At 41.0% G+C, this 18909-nt stretch overlaps 1 protein-coding gene across 4 annotated transcripts in view; it reads left to right on the top strand.

Annotated features, from left to right (window-relative positions):
* The first annotated feature begins 766 nt into the window (after window positions 1-766).
* Window positions 767-18909, top strand: part of LOC102994007 (E3 SUMO-protein ligase RanBP2) — a 48900-nt gene continuing 30757 nt past the window's right edge. For 2 of the 4 annotated variants that reach the window (XM_055089017.1, XM_028497134.2), the window contains exons 1-8: window positions 767-919; window positions 5669-5733; window positions 6868-6979; window positions 7472-7624; window positions 11502-11732; window positions 12069-12214; window positions 14116-14308; window positions 18160-18247. In XM_055089017.1, the coding sequence (XP_054944992.1) occupies window positions 848-919; window positions 5669-5733; window positions 6868-6979; window positions 7472-7624; window positions 11502-11732; window positions 12069-12214; window positions 14116-14308; window positions 18160-18247 (1060 nt within the window). In that variant the 5' untranslated portion in view covers window positions 767-847. Of the gene's footprint in view, window positions 920-5665; window positions 5734-6867; window positions 6980-7471; window positions 7625-11501; window positions 11733-12068; window positions 12215-14115; window positions 14309-18159; window positions 18248-18909 lie in introns of all 4 variants that reach the window. The other 2 variants (XM_024116607.3, XM_028497133.2) reach the window with 1 other exon arrangement.

Here is an 18909-nt window from a genome sequence, read left to right as displayed (position 1 = left end):
ATGTAGTTCTTGGCGAAAACGAAAAATGTATCTTTTATTCTTACTTAAAAAACGGAAGGTACTTTTCGGCCCACCCAATACTAAGAAGATCAACTACCCAAGGTAGGCTCTTCCAAACCAGCCACCCTTATTCACATCCAATACGATTGAAATAAAACAGAACCAGAATGTTCCGTTTTATTTTCCCTCTTTATAAAGGCAATAATTGCTCATTGTGGAAAATTTGGAAAAATTGAAAAATCAAAAAGGATAGGCTGTAAGAGGCCAGGTTAGTTCCATGTGTTGGATAAAACTGTATTAAGTCTATAAAAAAAGATCAAAATTATCCATAACCATAAATCCTAAACTCCCTGTATACACGGATGTGATCTTTTTAATCCTAAAACCTACTGAAAACATTTTATGAAACTTGTTTTAAGCTAGGACCTAAAAATTCAAATTCCAAAACCGAGCGCTTTGACGCACACGACTGGCGCCGAAGAGTGACGTCGGCACCGGGTACACCCCCCCCACCCCCCGTCCGCCTCCAGCGCGTGCGGGGCGAGCTATTCATGGACGCAGCTACTCGCGGCCCGCGTCGTCGTTATGCACTTTCTGCCGCGTCACACAGCCCGCCAGCTTCTCGTTTCCGCGCCGCGCAAGCGCAGTCACCTCCGCGCGCCGGCGCCCGCGGGCCTGCGCGGCGCACAGGGCTGACGCGACACGCACGCACGCACACTCGCAGGCGCGTCGGCCTCTCGCCGGCGACGGCGCTGCGTCACGGATCTTTGGGCGCCGCGCTCCCGAGAGTGCGGCCGCTGCGGCCTAGGCGCTGGCGTCCCGCGCTCGAACCCTGGTCGGCGGCGCGATGAGGCGCAACAAGGCCGACGTGGAGCGGTATATCGCCTCGGTGCAGGGCTCCGCCCCGTCTCCCCGGGAGGTGAGCGGGCCGGGACGCGCGGCCTCCGGGCGGGCCCGCGGGCGGCGGCGCCATGGTTCGCGCTGAGGCGCGGCCGTGGGGCGGGGAGGCGGCGGGGCGGGCGGCTGGCATTGGCGCTTTCTCTTCCTTCTCTTCCTTTTTTTTTCTCCTCCACTTCCTCCCCTCTTCGTCCCCGGTGGCCGGGGAGGCGGCCCCGCTGCGCGCACGGCCCGGGCTCCGCGCACGGCCCGGGCTCCGCGCCGAGGCCCGGCCGCCCCACCGCCTCTCACGCCCCGCCACCCCTCACAGCTGCTTTTACCGGCATTTTGTTTTTCAGCGGAGCCCTGGGGGGGGATCTGAATTTCCTCCCGGGCCTTGTGTCTGGGGCAGACTTTGTGGCCTGCCGGCGACGCCTCTTTGGGGTACTTTTCCTCCTTGGAGGCAGATAGCGAGCTGGGTGTACCGTGGATCCGACAGTCGCTGGTCGGATCCCTGGTCGCTGTCCGGGTTCGAATCGCAGTTCTGTCATGCACACGCTGTGGGGTTTGAGGTCAGTGTAGCTTACTTCATTAGTAGGGTGGAGTTAGGGTTTTGACAGGAGTTTTAGGAGGGTTTTTGTTAAACATTGAGGGCAGTGCTCGGCGCGTTTGGTGAGCCCTCAGGTGTGGCTGTTAAAGGGACGGTCGTTCAAGGTGTTCTGGGCAGGGGCCTATGCGAATAAAGATGCGTGAGGAAGTTAAAAACCGAAAACCGAGTGACAGTCGTGAATATAATGGCACCGTAATTGTGTCTTTAACCACATACTAGGTGTATGTAACTGCTGACGACCCTGTGGATATTGAGACCTGGAGAGATGAAAGATATTTGTCTGGGGGAGACAGGTGGCTCGGCAGGATTTTGGCAGGATGTTGGCAGTGGGTGCGGTTTAGTTTCCTTTAGGACCAGTGGAGTGGCGGACAGCCCATCCCTCCGGAGGAGGGGACCAGGTGCCTACATACAGCTTGTAATTCCCATCTGCTGGCGTACTCATGAATACAGATGTGGTACCAGAGCCTAACTGAACGTTTCTGTACCCCTGAAACCGGTATACCTTTTTTTTCTAAAGCAAGTTGAGAGCTTTTATGAATTCTAAGTGGGGACCCTGGCTCTCAAAAGAGTAAGAACCACTATCTAGACAGGAGTTAGAATGTTCTTTGAACTAAGGAACTTTTCCATCAAATAAATAAGGGTGGGGACGAAACTTTAAGGATTGGCTGTTACTGTCACCTCTTTTACATTTATAAAGAGTATTTTAAGCAGATGTTTTTCTTCAGACAAGGAGAGGTCATTGATTTTAGAACCTAGGGCCTTCAGTGGAATATTGATTAGCAAGTGCATAACTTTGGAACATGTGACAGTAATTCTGTAAACTTGGGTCTCAGTGAAATGACAAAACAGGGTGCTGTGGACAGGTTGGGAGGGAGATGGTGGAGTGAGCAGAGACAGCACCTGTGAAGAGTAGGAAGAGATTTGTATCTACTTGGTACCCAGTTTGGCAGAGACTGGCTATATGTGAACAGACCAGGCTTTCTAGGATGTCCAAGTTCTAGGTGCCGTGATGGGTCTATAGTCTCCTATCTCCCCAGGCTTCCACTGTGCTTTCATTTGTTCACCTCATCTTTTGTTCTGCCATTTTCTACTCCTTTACATCTGTTTTTGTTCTGGTTGAAAATGTCACTTACGTTTCTTCAATTTTTTTTTTTTCCAGATGGCTTCTATTTAGTTTCCCTAGTTTTCTGTCTAGTTGGCTTTTTATTCCACACCCCTGATATCCTGCTCCTTAGAGGCAACTTGACAGCTGTTAGGTGTTTGTTCTACCGTTAACATCTGTACTTCATACTTCTGAATAACATACGTATGTACAGTTGACCCTTGAACAACACGGGTTTGAACAGCACAGGTCCAGGTCCACTTATATGTGGGTTTATTTTCAATAAATATGTACTAGAGTACTATGCGATCCACGGTTGGTTGAATCTGAGGATGTGGAAACTTGGATATAGAGGAACCAAGTGTGTATACAGAGGGCCGACTGTACGTATATGTGGATTTTGAACTGGGCAGAGGGTCAGTGCCCCTAACCCTTGCTTTGTTCAAGGGTCAACTGGACTTTTATTTCTTTATGTCCTTTTCCTCATTTTAGACACTTTCTGCTGGCTTTCACCTTTCCTCCAGACCTGTCCAAGATGTATTTACTTTTCCCCTCCTTTTTTCAGTTCTGTTCTTGTAAATTTTAGTTAGATGAATATCTAGTGGTTATATAATTACGGTAAGGTAAATATTTTTGCATTCAAGTCACCTTTATTGTGTAGTTTTATTTTTCCTAGAGTAAATAATAATTGCTCTATTTTTTTGGTTGGTTTAGTTTCCTATGATGTATTGGTTTTTTAAAAATTAATTAATTTATTTATTTTTGGCTGAATTGGGTCTTTGTTGCTGCGTGCGGGCTTTCTCTAGTTGCAGTGAGCGGGGGCTACTCTTTGTTGCGGTACGTGGGCTTCTCACTGCGGTGGCTTCTCTTGTTGAGGAGCGTGGGCTCTAGGCACGCGGGCTTCAGTAGTTGTGGCTCGCGGGCTCTAGAGTGCAGGCTCAGTAGTTGCGGCGCACGGGCCTATTTGCTCCACGGTATGTAGGATCTTCCCGGACCAGGGCTCAAACCCGTGTCCCCTGCGTTGGCAGGTGGATTCTTATCCACTGCACCACCAGGGAAGCTTGGGTGTTGGATTTTGTCACGTGCTTTTTTTCTTTTGGTGGCATTTGAGATGATCTTGTGGTTTATTTCCTTTGCACTTTCAGTGTGATGGATATACTTGTGTTATGCTTTTGGCAGGTGTACTGGACCCAGCTCTGCCTCCCCAAGGTGTAGAGGGGAGGGAGGTGAGTGGCACTGAGGGCTTTCCACGCACTCTACTTTTCATATCCGTTTATGTGCCAGACGTGAGTCATGCTTAACATGGTCCTCCTTGTCAGCTGATCCTCTCAAACTCATTGCCCCTTAGCTGTTGTTTGACTAGGTTAGTGAGAATCTTGGCCGTTAATGCGTACATCTCTAATTAGATGATAAGGCATTTGACTACCTTAAGAGACTCATAGTTAGTCTGCCATTTATTTACCTTCATTGAATTTCTTTACTCTGATGTTGAAGGTACTGGGCAGAAATCACATCACATCAATACCTACAGTTGCCTTTGTTTAAATTAAGCAGTGAGACTCCTCAGGGCTGCCCCAGTTGGAAAGATGCGTTCTGGTTTTAGTCACAGGCTAGACCGTAGTATGCAAGGGGCAGATGAAGTAAAGTTGTAGAGCTGGGCAGGTGCCATGTCATGCTAGTCTTTGGTGAGAAATATGGGTATTTTCAAAATGTAATGAAAGCCATAAAAGGATTTAAAATTTTAAAGGCACAATGTGGTTTGTCTTATGTTTTGGCGAATTAATTTTGGGAGGAAAACAGGAAGGAATTAGTCGTTTGGGTAGTCCCAGAGAGAGATCATAGCAGGCTTGTACTTTGGTAGTAGCAGTAGAGATGTAGAAAAATGGATGGATTGAGGTAACACAGAAGGTAGAACTGACAGGTCTTAATATTTTACACACAAGTTTAGAGCTCAGGAGAGCTGAGAGCCAGAGATACACATTTGAGAGTCAGCATAGTTATGGGTGAGATGGATTATGTATCCCAGATGAGAGGCTCTGAGAGGGAAGAGGACTTAGGACCGACTCCTGGGGCTCTGCCAGTTGGACAGGCACAGCGTTAGGGTGCCTGTGCTTCGTGGGCTGAATCTGATTGTAGCCTTGTGAAAATGCAGGGCACTGTACATTATTGGTGAAATACTGTAAAATAACACTCTCTCCTGCCTCTGTGCTTGTCACCCTTCCTGAACTGCAGCCTTCGTGCATGAAGACAGAGACTTAATTTCCTGCCCATTCCCCAGTGCCCAGAATGGTGCCTGGTGAATAGCAGGCACAGTGAACAAATCTAACACCTGTATTTTTAGGAATAAAATCGATAAATGAAAACATTGCTTTGTAGGCTGCTTTTTCACTTAGTATGTTGATTTTTGTTTTTCTGTGTCCCTATATAGCTTTCAAAAATAAGATGCTTGATGGCTGTGTACTTTTATCACATGTGTAACATCATCGGGTGTGTCCCAGCAGGCTGGACTTTGGAGCTTATAGAAATAAAAGAGCCAGGTTGTGGACTTGGATTATTACCAGAAGAGTTCAGTTTTTGTTCCTGCCTCTTTAGCTCCTTGAGTGTAGAATAATCATTTGTGGAGTGGTCAGTAACTGGACCAGGGAATCCCCAGTGCCTTAATGGGTCTGAAGTACTTTGGTACTCTCCCCATAAAGCCTTACACATGGCGGGACAAGTGAAGTCTCTCGTGTACCTCTCCTCCCCTAGAAAAGTGGGCTTCTGTCTGTTTACTTATCTGTAAAGTGAGAGAGGGGCACCACACGGTTTCTAAGGTTTCTTGCTGATACAAATTCTTAATTTCCGATATCATTTTGTCTTGATGTTCTTAAATTTATTTTTTTGTTTCATGAAAATTAGAAAACATGGACTCAGGACTTTTAGAACATGTGCATTTCCACAGGCAATTTTTAAAAATCTTTTAAGTGAACAAAAATCAAATATATTAATATTAACCTTGCTAGGACAGATTTTAGCTCTTGTGAAAAATATGCAGAATTCAAAATATGATAAATAAACGAATTCTTAATTTTTTTTAGAAGTCAATGAAAGGATTCTATTTTGCAAAGCTGTATTACGAAGCTAAAGAATATGATCTTGCTAAAAAGTAAGTACCAAACTGTAAACATGCCTTAATTTTCTAAAACCGGTGCTTTAACCTCATGTTCTTCTTTGAAATGGATAAATACATGTTTTTTAGCAGTTCTTCCTAAGTATGTCCTGGAAATAAGGGATTCATCACTCAGATTTGTGATAAGAACTAGTCTGGATTCCATATGTAGGTTGAGTCTAGAGTGAAACTTTCTGCATGCCTGCTGCTTGTTTACACACTAGGGCAAGAAATCGTTTGGCATTAAACTTTCTCTAAAGATTGTCCTGGGTTAGAATAAAAGAGAACCATGCCTATATCTTAATTTCTTCCTGGTTAGATATCTGCTACTTTTATCAGCTGGAAAAAAATGGCAGTGAATACAAAATTAAACAAATTCCTGCGCAGGAGAATAGCTTGTGTAAAAGATCTTTAATTGACTGGTTAGGTGATCCTGTGAGACTTTGTCTCACCATAGAGCCAAGAAGCTTGGTGGTCTGATTTCCTATTTATAGTGACTTAAAGCTGGAAATTCTGAGGGAGGCAGGCATTAAAGGCATTGATGGGAAGGTGAAGATTCTGATAAGGAAAGTGTTAGCGCCTTTATTTAACTAGCAGCATTGGGGCTGTTAACCCTGTTCCTTATTAATATGACACTTTTTCCTCCAGTGTTGATCTTTGGTCTGATATCTCCTGTGATAACATTCACTGCACCTAGAATATGCTTATTTTTAGTTGTCACTTGAGTTAAGGAATGGAAGTCAAAGATTTATTGTAATCACTTTCTAATGTCTGTGCAAAACTTAGTGCTATTACCAAAGTGTAATAATAGAAAAAAAGTAATTTATGTGTTCATTTCTTAAGAATGGGTAGCACTAGAAAAAAATATTTGGTAAATGTGCCATTTAATGGCAAAATGAGTACGTTGTCAACTTTGTATATGTGTTTGTGTTTAAGTATTATCTCTTTCTGTGGATGCTTTTCAGTTATCTGCATATTCTACTTTAAGTAAATAGCGGTAGTCAACAATTAGAATAACAATATAAATTAGTTTAGTGGTTGCTTGGCTTAAGATATTCTCTCAGCAGTTAAATGCAGTTCTAAATGTGATAATTTAAAGATTGTTTTTATATTATTATTATTTTTAAACAGATATATATCTACGTACATTAACGTGCAAGAAAGGGATCCCAAAGCTCACAGATTTCTCGGCCTTCTTTATGAAGTGGAGGAAAACATAGAGAAAGCGGTTGAATGTTATAAGGTAAACCATATAAGATTAAAACATAGCCTTCGCACAGCCAAACACACATAATGCCCAGGTTAATTTATGTAATAAATAATTCAAATATGTTTTATGGATGTCTTGAAAACAAGCACTGGTATCGTACTATTAAGTGAAAGAGCTTGAAACACATTTTAAAGTACTTAGCCCAAAGAGTGCTGTATTTTATCATTAAGAGATTAGCGATTGTAAAAGAAGATTAACACCTATAAGTTTCAAGTTTACCATGATCAGAAATGCTGTTCTTATGTGTGTGGTTCCCCCCCCCTTCCTTTTCTTTTTTGCGTTTACCAAATAAAAAGATAATTTTTTAAAATTCATCTTCAGAAAACTTGCAGACACTTTAACAGCCTTGAAATAACATGTTGTCATTTAGAAATAGAGTTTTAATAGAGTCACTTGATAAATTTTTAATTTTTGTGTATGAACTTTAGGAATCCTACTAATTTCTTAATTCTTTTTTTATATCAGCGTTCAGTGGAATTAAACCCAACACAAAAAGATCTTGTGTTGAAGATTGCAGAATTGCTCTGTAAAAATGATGTTAGTGATGGAAGAGCTAAATACTGGGTTGAAAGAGCAGCTAAACTTTTTCCAGGAAGTCCTGCAATTTATAAACTAAAGGTAAAAAATTAAGTAAAAGAAAGCATATAATAAAAGCAGTTGGGGAAAACTTAAGACACAGCTATTTCTAATATTTGGAGTTTAAACGATTTCAGTAGTAACCTTTAAACCAGTGTATGGGGGGATGGGGAGTGTGGGAAATGGGTGAAGGGGGTCACAGGGGTACAAACCTTCAGTTATAAGATAAATAAGTTCTGGGGATGTGAAGTACAGCTTGTGACTATAGGGAACAGTACTGCACTGTGCATTTGAAAGTTGCTGAGAGTGGATCTTAAAAGTTTTCATCACAAGAAAAAGTAATTTGTAGCCGGGTGAGGTGATGGACGTTAACTTATTGTGGAAGCCGTTTCACAGTACGTACGTTATCACAATATGCTTTTTCATTAGGCACGAGTTTGCTTCACACATGGCATCTCATTTACCCTTTGGAATGATTACTATTTTAGGGATTTTACAGTTTGTTAGCTAGATGGTGGAGCTAAGATTAAACTGACTTCTATCTGATATGAAACTTTTGTTTCATTGGGTGAAAATTACCCATAGGGTGACAGTTTAGAGTTATAAAGTTTTTAAAGAACTGTTATCTAAATTTGGAAAGGACTATGTTATGGGATAGTGAGGTTTTCAAGCAAAAGTTAAAAGACAGTTTCTCTAGCATGTTAGAGGTAATTTCTAAAAATGATAGAAACTTGTTGCTAATATATTAACTCATTCTGCTTGTTATTCTTTACTGAGTAAAATATAGTTTACTAAGTGACTCTTCTGGAGAAAGTCTTGCCAAATATACTAGGCAAACAGAATTTTAAGTGTATGTTGGGTCGTAACCAATATATTGGGTGGCTTGTAGGATCTTAGTTCCCCGACCAGGGATCGAACCCCGGGCCCCGGCAGTGAGAGTGCTGAGTCCTAACCAGTGGACCGCCAGGGAAGTCCCAGTGTACATTGTTTTTAACAGGACCCCCTCCATCCTGACTTATACATGTTTCCGATAGAATTTTTTAAACTTTTTAATTTTGAAATAATTATAGGTTTTTCTCAGAAGGTTGCAAAGATTGTACAGAGAGGTCCTGTTTACTTCATCCAGCTCTCCCCAGTGGTTACCTCTTAATGTAACTATAATACAATATCACACCAGGATTTTGGTGCTGGTGCAGTGTGTGTTCAGTTCTTGTTCATCTCATCACGTGTGTAGATTTGCGTAACCAGCGCTGCAGTCAAGAGACAGAATTGCCCCATCACCACAGGGCGTCTTTTTCATGCTTGCCCGTCTGTGGTCACATCCACCTCTTCTTCCCATTGTCCTTAACTTCTGCCAACTGTGAATTTGTTCTCTGTCTTTATAATTTTGTAATTTAAAAATGTTGTATAAATAGAATCAGGCATCGGGTGACCTTTTGAGGTTGGCTTTTTTCATTCTGTACAATGCCCTTGAGACCCATTCAGGTTGTGTGTATCAGTCAGTAGTTGGTTCCTTCCTTTTATTGCTGAGTAGTATTTCGTCATATGGGTGTGTTCCACAGTTTAACCATTTACTTTTGAGGGAAATTTCGGTTGTTTCCAATTTTTCGCTATTACAAATCTGGTATGAGCAGTTGTGCACAGATTTTTAAATCAAAAGTGTTTTAAAAACCGCTAGAGATAAATACTACTAACATTAAGTTTTTCTCCCTGTGATAAGCACCTGGATTTTAAATATTAATCTAAAATGTTAGGTTTCAGTGTGTAGATTTCTTTACCTTATTATCTTTGTTTTATGCCTCAAACATAATTTCCTTATTGGCCATGACAGTCCATTCCATTGTGACATTATGGACTATGTATAAATGGGAGGGGATTATTTTGCTTGCAGTATAACCGAAGTTAAATGTTTTTAAAGCATCCTGATTTTCTTTAATGGCTCTTTAAAGACAGTGTTGTCTAAAACTAAATCTTACGTCAGATTCCCCCCCCCCGCAATCTTTTGGAATAGAAATCCATGAGATTTGTAGCTATTTAGCGAAGTAATTCAATTTCTCCTAAAATTTGAGGCTTATTTACAGTAAATAGTTTTTTGGCATTTCTTTAATGAACAAAACTACTCAATATTATTAATGAGAGGGCTTTTTCCCTTGGGTGTGGGAGCAGAATTTTTTTTTTTAATATTTATTTACTTATTTGTTTGCACCGGGTCTTAGTTGCGGCTCTTGGGCTCCTTAGTTTTGGCTGGCAGGCTCCTTAGTTGTGGCATGCGAACTCTTAGTTGCAGCATGCATGTGGGATCTAGTTCCCTGACCAGGGATCAAACCTGGGCCCCCTGCATTGGGAGCACAGAGTCTTATCTACTGTGCCACCAGGGATGTCCCGAGAGTAGAATTTTTGAAAAGCATCCATAATGGTGTTGATCTTTTACTTATTTATTTTTAAACATATAATTGAAGTCTAGGGCTTTTTTGCAGTTATAGACACACCAAGTGTAAGTTATGGAACTGATTCAGGAGGAGGGAGAAAGGGCACTAATGGCGAACATGGTCTGCGAGGTGGCGGGGTGGGGAGGTGAGTGCAGCAAGGTAGAGTGGAGCTTAGAGGTGATGGCTTCCATTTTCTCCACGGGGGATGAGGTGTGATCATAAGTTGAAAGTGAGGGTTGGAGGAAAGAGGAGTATGAAGTGAACTCTTCAGGGAATGGAGAAAGTGAGTTTATTAGAAGTAAAATAGGGCTTTATTTTTTCTAGGCATTGCCAGTTTGGCAGTTTGAGATTATGAAAGTAAATCAGTTAGCTTGCTTGTGATTTCCCAAATTCCCGAATGCCCTACACTCACTTGTTCATCTGTTAGTGTACGGGCGCAGAGGAAGCAGGTGGCGGGGTCTCCAGGAAAGGTGGAGGGAGTTAATTGAAGGCATCTGTAAGTAAAGAGTAATTGTGGGTATTGGGACTGTGGCATTTCACCTTGACATGGAAGGAAAGTGTATGTGTGTATTTCATGGAAAATTAAAACTTGGTGATGTCAGTGTACTGAAAGCTTTTCATGTGGTAGAGGCAAAGAGATGTGGCAGTGAGGGTATGTGAGCCCCAGCGAGGTGGGAAAATGAGAGGGTGTGGTGGTCTGAGCGCTTTGATCAAAATACAGGTTTTGTGAAATGGATGGCTGAGGCTGGAGTGTGGAGCAGTGGAGATGAGGTCGTTAAAGAGCAGAATGCCCAGGCTATTGTATGTCTTGTGCACTTCTCAGTTGCCACTGACAGTGGCAGTTGTTAGGGATAAAGGAAGACGGTTCTATTCCAGTTGCTGATGAGGGGGAACTGGCAGGAGTAGCCGGATAGCAAGTCCTTTAGAAAACAGAGTTAGGAGCAGGGCTGTGGTGGGGCGGGGACATGGTCTGGTGGTGACGCTGGGAGACCCCCACCTCCTCTACTTGTGCGCAGGCTAGCAGAGAAGTGATGGCAGCTGTCTTGGAATGGGACTCCATTCAGAAAGGCCAGAAGATGAAGACTTTGAGAAGCTAGCAGAGTGGTAGGAGCTCCACAGTGGGAGCAGAGGGGGCAGGGATGAGTCAGCCTTAGGGAGATGCAGAGCACATTGAGGGCGAGGACCCTGGTGCAAGGGTTCCTGGGAGGCTAGGCTTCTGGTAGTGACTGGAGTGCGCAGGGACGCGGGCCGGTCGTCCTGGCACACTCTGAGGTCACGGGCAGCCACTGCTGCTGTGTCATCCCAGGTGTTTCTCCCCACGTACATTTCTTGAGGTTTAGCTTTTGGGCTGGAAGTGACTCTGAGGGGCTAATGAGGTATGTAGAGTGGGAATTTACTAAAGCCAGACACAGTGGGGTGATGCTCATAGGAGCCATGATGTGTTTAAAGTTGCACAGATGTTTCTCTAATTAACGGTTCTTTAAAAATAGGAACAGCTTTTAGATTGTAAAGGTGAAGATGGATGGAATAAACTTTTCGACTTGATTCAGTCAGAACTTTATGCAAGACCTGATGATGTCCACATGAACATCCGACTAGTAGAGCTGTATCGCTCAAACAATAGACTGAAGGATGCTGTGGCCCACTGCCACCAGGCAGAGAGAAACATAGCCTTGCGTTCAAGTTTAGAGTGGAATTCCTGTGTTGTACAGACCCTTAAGGTAGGTAAAAACTGTTGGGTCTCACACTTCTTGATGGACAGTTACCATATATCCCTTTGTATTTAAGCGCTGCCTTCCAAGACCTAAATTTCTTTCATTTATGTGTAGCAGCTGTGAAATGAGATTTTTACTAGCATGATTTCAATTTATGATGGGTGGATTGGAGAAATAAATATGAGAAATATGCTTATATATTTTTTGGTGTTTCTATAGGCTGATTTAAAATCGACATGGTTTTACAGCATAGGAATGGGCAAAGGAATTTGTAGGCATAAAACACTCAGTTTTGTAACACATGATAAAGTTTTGTAACTTGGAGTTCTTTTTGCAAAATAGGAATATCTGGAATCTTCACAGTGTTTGGAGTCTGATAAAAGTAACTGGCGAGCAACCAATCAGGACTTACTTCTAGCCTATGCTAACCTTATGCTTCTCACGCTGTCCACGAGAGATGTGCACGAGAGCAGGGAATTATTGGAGAGGTATGTTGACCTACGGAAAGAGTACTTTGGTGTCAACTACAGATTTTCTGTTTGTGGTAATTCCGTTCATTGGTCTAAATATCTTAATGGCATTATTTTTTCTGTAATATATCCAGAGGTAATAGTTAACATAATGAACTACCTAGAAGGAATCTTCTTTTGTGGGGATATTGTAATTGGTTTTGCGTGACTTTGATTTCTCGAGAACTGTATTACTGCTTAGGTTTTATTAAGTTATAGTTAAATATTTAGTTTTGGCATACCTTAGTAAAGAGTTGAGCCTGAAAATGAGTGTTTTAACTGCTGTTCCATATTTTGTTTCAAAAAAAAGGATACAGTCTTGATTGAAAATCAGGGAATAAACTTCATTTGTCAGATATTCTAGTATAAGCTGTTAACGTGACTGGTATTTCAGAAAACAATGTTTTAGCTTAGAAACAAGGTAACTAAAATAGAATACATGATTTTTCTGTTTTCCACGTTTTAATTTTGAGGACCAGTATCTCCACTTGATTAAAATAAATTCCACTGAACAGAAACATCACTTGGATTTGTGTGTTAGTTTAGAGCAGGGGTTGACTAGAGCTTGTGGGCTAAACAAGGCTTACAGCCTGATTGTATGAATAAAGTTCTCCTGGACACAGCCATGCTCATTGTTGTGTGTTATCTATGGCTGCTTACACACTGCAGTGGTAGAGCTGAGCACTTGTGACGGAGGTGGTGTGCCTGCAAAGCCACATTAGTACGTGGCCCTTTATAGGAAAAGTTTGACATTCCCTGGTTTAGACTCTCCATTTGTCTGAAAAGTAATTCTGCTCACTGAAGTGTAGAGGTAGTTTTCTTGAGGAAGTACTTAGTGTGTTAACATGAGTAGGGTAAGGGAGTATCGAAAAAAAACTAAATTGAACTTGTAGATCATTTTAGAAAATATTTAGGTTTTTTTGTTTTTTTTTTATTTTGGTGTGGTTATTTACTTAAAAACTTGGTTACGTGAGGAAATAAAGGAGAAAGAGACAATTTTTTAGTAGTACTAAAAAATAATTTTAACTTCATGGATCCCTAGGAGGGGTGTTAAGACCCTCTAGGGCAGCGGTCCCCAACCCTTTTGGCGCCAGGGACAGGTTTCACGGAAGACAATTTTTTCCAGGGACTGGGGGTGGGGCGGGGGCGGGGGAGGGTGGGGTTGGGGGTGGTTCAGGCAGTGATGCGAGCGATAGGGAGCTGCAGGTGCAGCTTCGCTCCCCTCCCCTCCTGCCATGCGGCCGGTTCCTAACAGGCTGCAGGCTGGTGTCGGCCCGAGGCCTGGGTTTGGGGACCCCTGCTCTAGGGGTTCCAGGAACTCACATGCTAGAAGAAATATCTGTTGTTCAGATTTCTTATAATCTACTTTAAGATCATCCTTCACATTTCTATTGTGTTTGCTTTTGATTTTCTTACAAAGTGAAGATTCTGAGAACCATTAGGATTCAAAAGCATTAATTAATACACAGATTACAAATAATAGTGACAAATATAATTTATTTAACTCTGTAGTTATGTATATAGTAAGAAGAGCAGTTATGGTATTGATAATCCTGCACATATTTTAGTTATTTACTTACAATTTGAAAATGGCATGTTTAATTTGAGAAATCTCAACTTTGAATTAAATAACAAAACCATATGATGGAGAAGATGTTTTGGAATAAGACATTCTAGAGGTTAAGCTTGAAGTATAGGAAGTGTGTGGAATAACAATAAGCGCTAGATGATTTATAATTCATAAAACAGAATATGGATTATTAAGAGTTAGAATGTGGAAGATGAAGCTTGAAATAAATTGTTTTATTTTGAATTAAATAATGAAACTGATTATTTACAATGCAGTAGTTTAATGCATGTTTAATACTTTAATATTACAGTTTTGATAGTGCTCTTCAGTCTGTGAAATCTTGTGTGGGTGGAAATGATGAACTCTCGGCTACTTTTTTCGAAGTGAGAGGACATTTCTACATGCATGCTGGTTCTCTGCTTTTGAAGATGGGTCAGCATAGTGACGTGCAGTGGCGAGCGCTCTCTGAGCTGGCTGCGTTGTGCTATCTCATAGCCTTTCAGGTAATCCACTGCCAGTTTTGCATGCAATTGACATTTCAGTGAGACTTTGTTGTATTTCACATGGAGGTGTGTCCTGGTCCGTAATGAAAATATGGGTAAATCTGTAAAGTTAAATAGTTACTTTGATGCGTGAAGAATAACAAGATTTATACAGTGCTGGTGAGGCTGGTGAAACAGGTACATTGATGCATTGCTGGTGGCAGTTGGCATTGCTATGGCTTTTTGGAAGATCAATTTGAAGAATTTGATCTTTTTACTCTGCCATTTCTGGGAACCTGTAGTATGGAAATAGTCTCAGGTATGGATAAAACTTGATTCAAAAAGATACACATAACTTGGATGAAAAACTAAGTAAGTAAATTTTGGGATATGGTTGCGTAAGCTATGATAGAAGAATGTGTTTACCACACACATTTCAACACGTTAATCGAAAACATACGTATGTAATATGTATACAACATTAATAGTATATTTAACGTACAGCAATATACTTATCTTTGGAAACATGGAACTTCTTTATACGTAGAACGTGACATGAAGGAAATACGCCAAAATAGTAACCATTATTTTTAGATGATGAGATGCTGGCTCTTATCCCTTCCCTAATTCATTTTTGTAGTTTTAATGTTTTCTTTAGTGAGCTTCTAGTAATTCTGAAGTGAAAAGAAATGAGCAGTCTTCCAAAAAATGAATTAAGCCCAGCTTGTAAAAATTGTTAGCTTTGGAGAATAATCTTTTGCCTGAGAGAAAAAAAAGGGGTTCACTATAGAATTACTTTTAGAGAATGTTCCTCCTTCTAGTTCATATTACCTAGATCTTTTAAAAACCTGTTGATTTGTGGTCCACAGTGCTACGGTGTGCTCAGTGGAAGCATTTTGGTTCATAAGGAATATATTTTAGTGAAAATTAGTGAAGTTAATGAAGTTTGCTAATTTATATAAGCACTAAAAGGTACTTATGATTAATATTTTTATAGAATCCTCAAGTAGCTGACAGTTTTCTTATTTTTAATGGAAACTAAAGTATTAAATTTTTAAAAAATGTGTATTTTTAAGTTAACACAGTCAACCATTCTAAACGTTGGCCTTTTAAAAATTGAAGCATAGTTGATGTACAGTATTGAATAAGTTACAGGTATAGAATATAGTGAGTCACCATTTTTAAGGGTTATACTCCATTTATAGTTATTGTAAAGTATTGGCTGTATTCCCTGTGTTGTACAGTATATCCTTGTAGCTTATTTTATACACAATAGTTTGCACCTCTTAACCCCCCACCAATACCTTGCCCCTCCCTCCTTCCCTCTCCCCACTGGTAACCGCTAGTTTGTTCTATATATCTGTGAGTTTGTTTCTTTTTTCTTGTATTCATTAGTTTATTGTATTAAACTTGGACCTTTTTAAATAGTAAAAACTAAATCTCCCTCTTAATTGATTGCGTGAGGCTAACTTTTTCAATGGTAGGGTTTTCAGACCCTTGCTCAGGGGACTGCTGTAGTTCTAGTGAGTCCAGGTAGTCCCCCATTTATGATTGTCCGACGTACAGATTTTCAACTTTACAACGGTGTGAAAGTGCTACGCATTCAGTAGAAACTGTACTTTGAATGTTGATCTTTTCCTGGGCTGGCGATACGTGGTACATACTTTCCTGTGACGCTGGTCAGTGGCAGCAGGCTGCACCCCCATCTGTCACACAACCGTGAGGACTTACAGCCATCTGTACCCAGACAACAACAGTCCTGCTTTTCATTTTTAGTACGGTATTCAGTCAATCACGTGAGATATTCAACACTTTATAATAAATGGGCTTTTTGCGTTAGATGAGTTTGCCCGACTGTAGGCTGATGTAAGTGCTCTGAGCACGTTGAAGGTGGTAGGTTAGGTGTATTAAATGCGTTTCAACTTAGGATATTTTCAACTTACGGGTTTATTGGGGCATGACCCCATCGTAAGTTGAGGAAGATCTGCGTGTCTGTGTTTCAGTTAGACTTTAAGCAAATTCTCTCTTGAAACCTTTTTTTGGCCGCACTGTGCAGCTTGTGGGATCTTGGTTCCCTGACCAGGAATTGAACTGGGGCCCTCGGCAGTGAAAGCGCCGAGTCCTAACCACTGGACTGCCAGGGAATTCCCTCTTTTGAAACCTTTTAATTAAGATGAGGAAGTGTTGATTTGAGATGATGTGGCTGAGTACATTCATAACTAATTTACTGGTCCCAAATGATAGTGGTTGAGTAGTTCTGGAAAGGGTGCCAGTTTCATGAATTGAGGTCAGTTTGAAAGCAAAAAGAATTATGTCACATTCTGTTTCTTATTTTCTGTGGTCTTCAACATCTATCTCTAGACGACTAAGTTTGGCTTCCTGCTTAAAAAACTTCTGGGTAAAAGCATAGGTCAAACTAATGTTTCTAAAATTCAAAATCAGATGTTTTTAGGTTCGTAAGTAATACATTTATTTTGAAAAATTATCTTTGGAAAGGTGGTTATATTCACATGGTTTCATATTGTAGTGGCATGTAAGAATATACAGTGAAAACTCCGTCCTGTGTCTGTTCCTTAGTCATTTACTTCTCTTCCCTGGAGGAACTAATGTCGTTAGTTTATGAGTTCTTCAAGAAATGTTTTATGCACACACACTCTTCTTAGAAAATACAGAAAGAAGAAATTCTGTACATTCTATTTATTTTGCTTTATTTCCATGAAATATATCTTGGTGATATTTCCATATCAGCCCAGAAAACATAGCATGAGTACAGGACCCTCATTTGTTCTGACGTTTGCATGTTTTTTCATTCTATGGATGTACCATAGATGGCGTTTCTTTAAACCAGTGCCCTAAAACCAAGATACCAGGTTTTACTTTTTTGCTACGCTACTTCAAAATAATTCTGCAACGACTAATTTATGCCATATCACATGTGAAAATTTGCGGGTGGAATAAATTCTTGAGAGAAGAATGGCAGGATCAAAGTGTGTCTATGCATTTATAAGTTGTAGAGCTATTGCCAAATTTCTAGCCTCACAGAGGTTGTACCAAATTATACTCCCACTACCAATTAAAGAAAGTTATTAGAGGTGTAACAGCAGTTACACCCACCATCCATATAGTTAAGTTTTAGGATATCTCCAGTAAGTGTTCATTGTCTGGAACCGAACATTTTCAGCGATGGACATTTGCTGCTTTTCAAGATAGCCTGTTGCATTTTTGGATAATTTGGTTCTTGCAGCTTCCTTATATGGAGTAAAAATATTTCTCAAGCTGCTACCCATTGGTGGTGTTTTTTTCTTTCGGTGCTATTAAAAAGTCTAGCCCTTCTTTTACAAGATAATTTTCCTAATATCTGAAGGCAGCTGTCGTCTTTTCACCATTCTGTTTATTCATAATTGTTCCAGCTCTTCTTCATAGGATATGGCTTGGAGCCCTTTTACTCTCTTGGTTGTCCCAGTTATCCCAGTGGTATCTCAGATTATTCTCTGGAAATGTGCTGTCCACAGTGGGGCATTTCCAAGTATGGGCCCACCCGTGCCAGATCATGGAGAGCTGTCATCTCTTCCACTGCTCTCATCCTGTTTATGCAGGGTAGAAAAGGTCTCTAACCAAGTACTCCTGTTTCCCCAGCTGTAACTTGAATGTGCTTTGAGTAGAAAGTAATTTCTCAAAAGTGTTCTTCGTAGGCATGTTTTATAGATTATCTAAATTCCTTGGTTCCGAGTGTTTTGCAGTTAGATTTCCAACTCTGTTTAACATTGGCTGTTTATTCTTTATCGAAAAAGTACAGTGTAATAGAAAGGAACATCTTACTATTAAAAATGTGAGTATCACTAAATTAAGATTTTTGATTCTAAAATGATCAGGTTCCAAGACCAAAGATTAAATTTATAAAAGGAGAAGCTGGACAAAATCTACTGGAAATGATGGCCTGTGATCGTCTGAGCCAATCAGGTAATAGTAATGTTTAACTGATATTATTTTAAAAAGAAGAAAATTTCTGTTCGAGCACATCTTATGATAGTATCTTCTCTCTGTCCAGGAGATAATTTGTCATAATCATTTGTTTCTCTTTGCCATACTGGATTAGGGAGCGAGATACAGAAAAAATGATAAGAAATTATATATTCTTTAAAGGGAACAAATATTGTTTGCTCCCGGGTAGAGAAACTCCTTACCCCCCTCCCCCCCTTAATCTAGCTGCTAGAGCCTCCATCCAGAATATTTTTTTTCCTGTAAAAAAAAAAAGCTTTAAAAATTATTTTATTTTTCGCTTTCTCTAGTTGTGGCAGGCGGGGGCTACTCTTCGTTGTGGTGCGTGGGCTTCTTATTGCGGTGGCTTCTCTTGTTGCGGAGCACGGGCTCTAGGCGCGTGGGCTTCAGGAGTTGCAGCACACGGTCTCAGTAGTTGTAGGCATGTGGGCCCTAGAGCGCGCGGGCTTCAGTAGTTGTGGCGTGAGGCCTTAGTAGTTGTGTCACACAGGCTTAGTTGCTCCGCGGCATGTGGGATCTTCCCAGACCTGGGATTGAACCCTTCTCCCCTGCGTTGGCAGGCGGATTCTCAACCACTGTGCCACCAGGGAAGTCCCTCCATCCAGAATATTTTAAAGCACTTT

The sequence above is a fragment of the Physeter macrocephalus genome, chromosome 12, assembly GCF_002837175.3.
Source record: "Physeter macrocephalus isolate SW-GA chromosome 12, ASM283717v5, whole genome shotgun sequence".
NCBI classification, from domain to species: domain Eukaryota; kingdom Metazoa; phylum Chordata; class Mammalia; order Artiodactyla; family Physeteridae; genus Physeter; species Physeter macrocephalus.
This window is presented reverse-complemented; position numbering and strand designations above follow the sequence as displayed.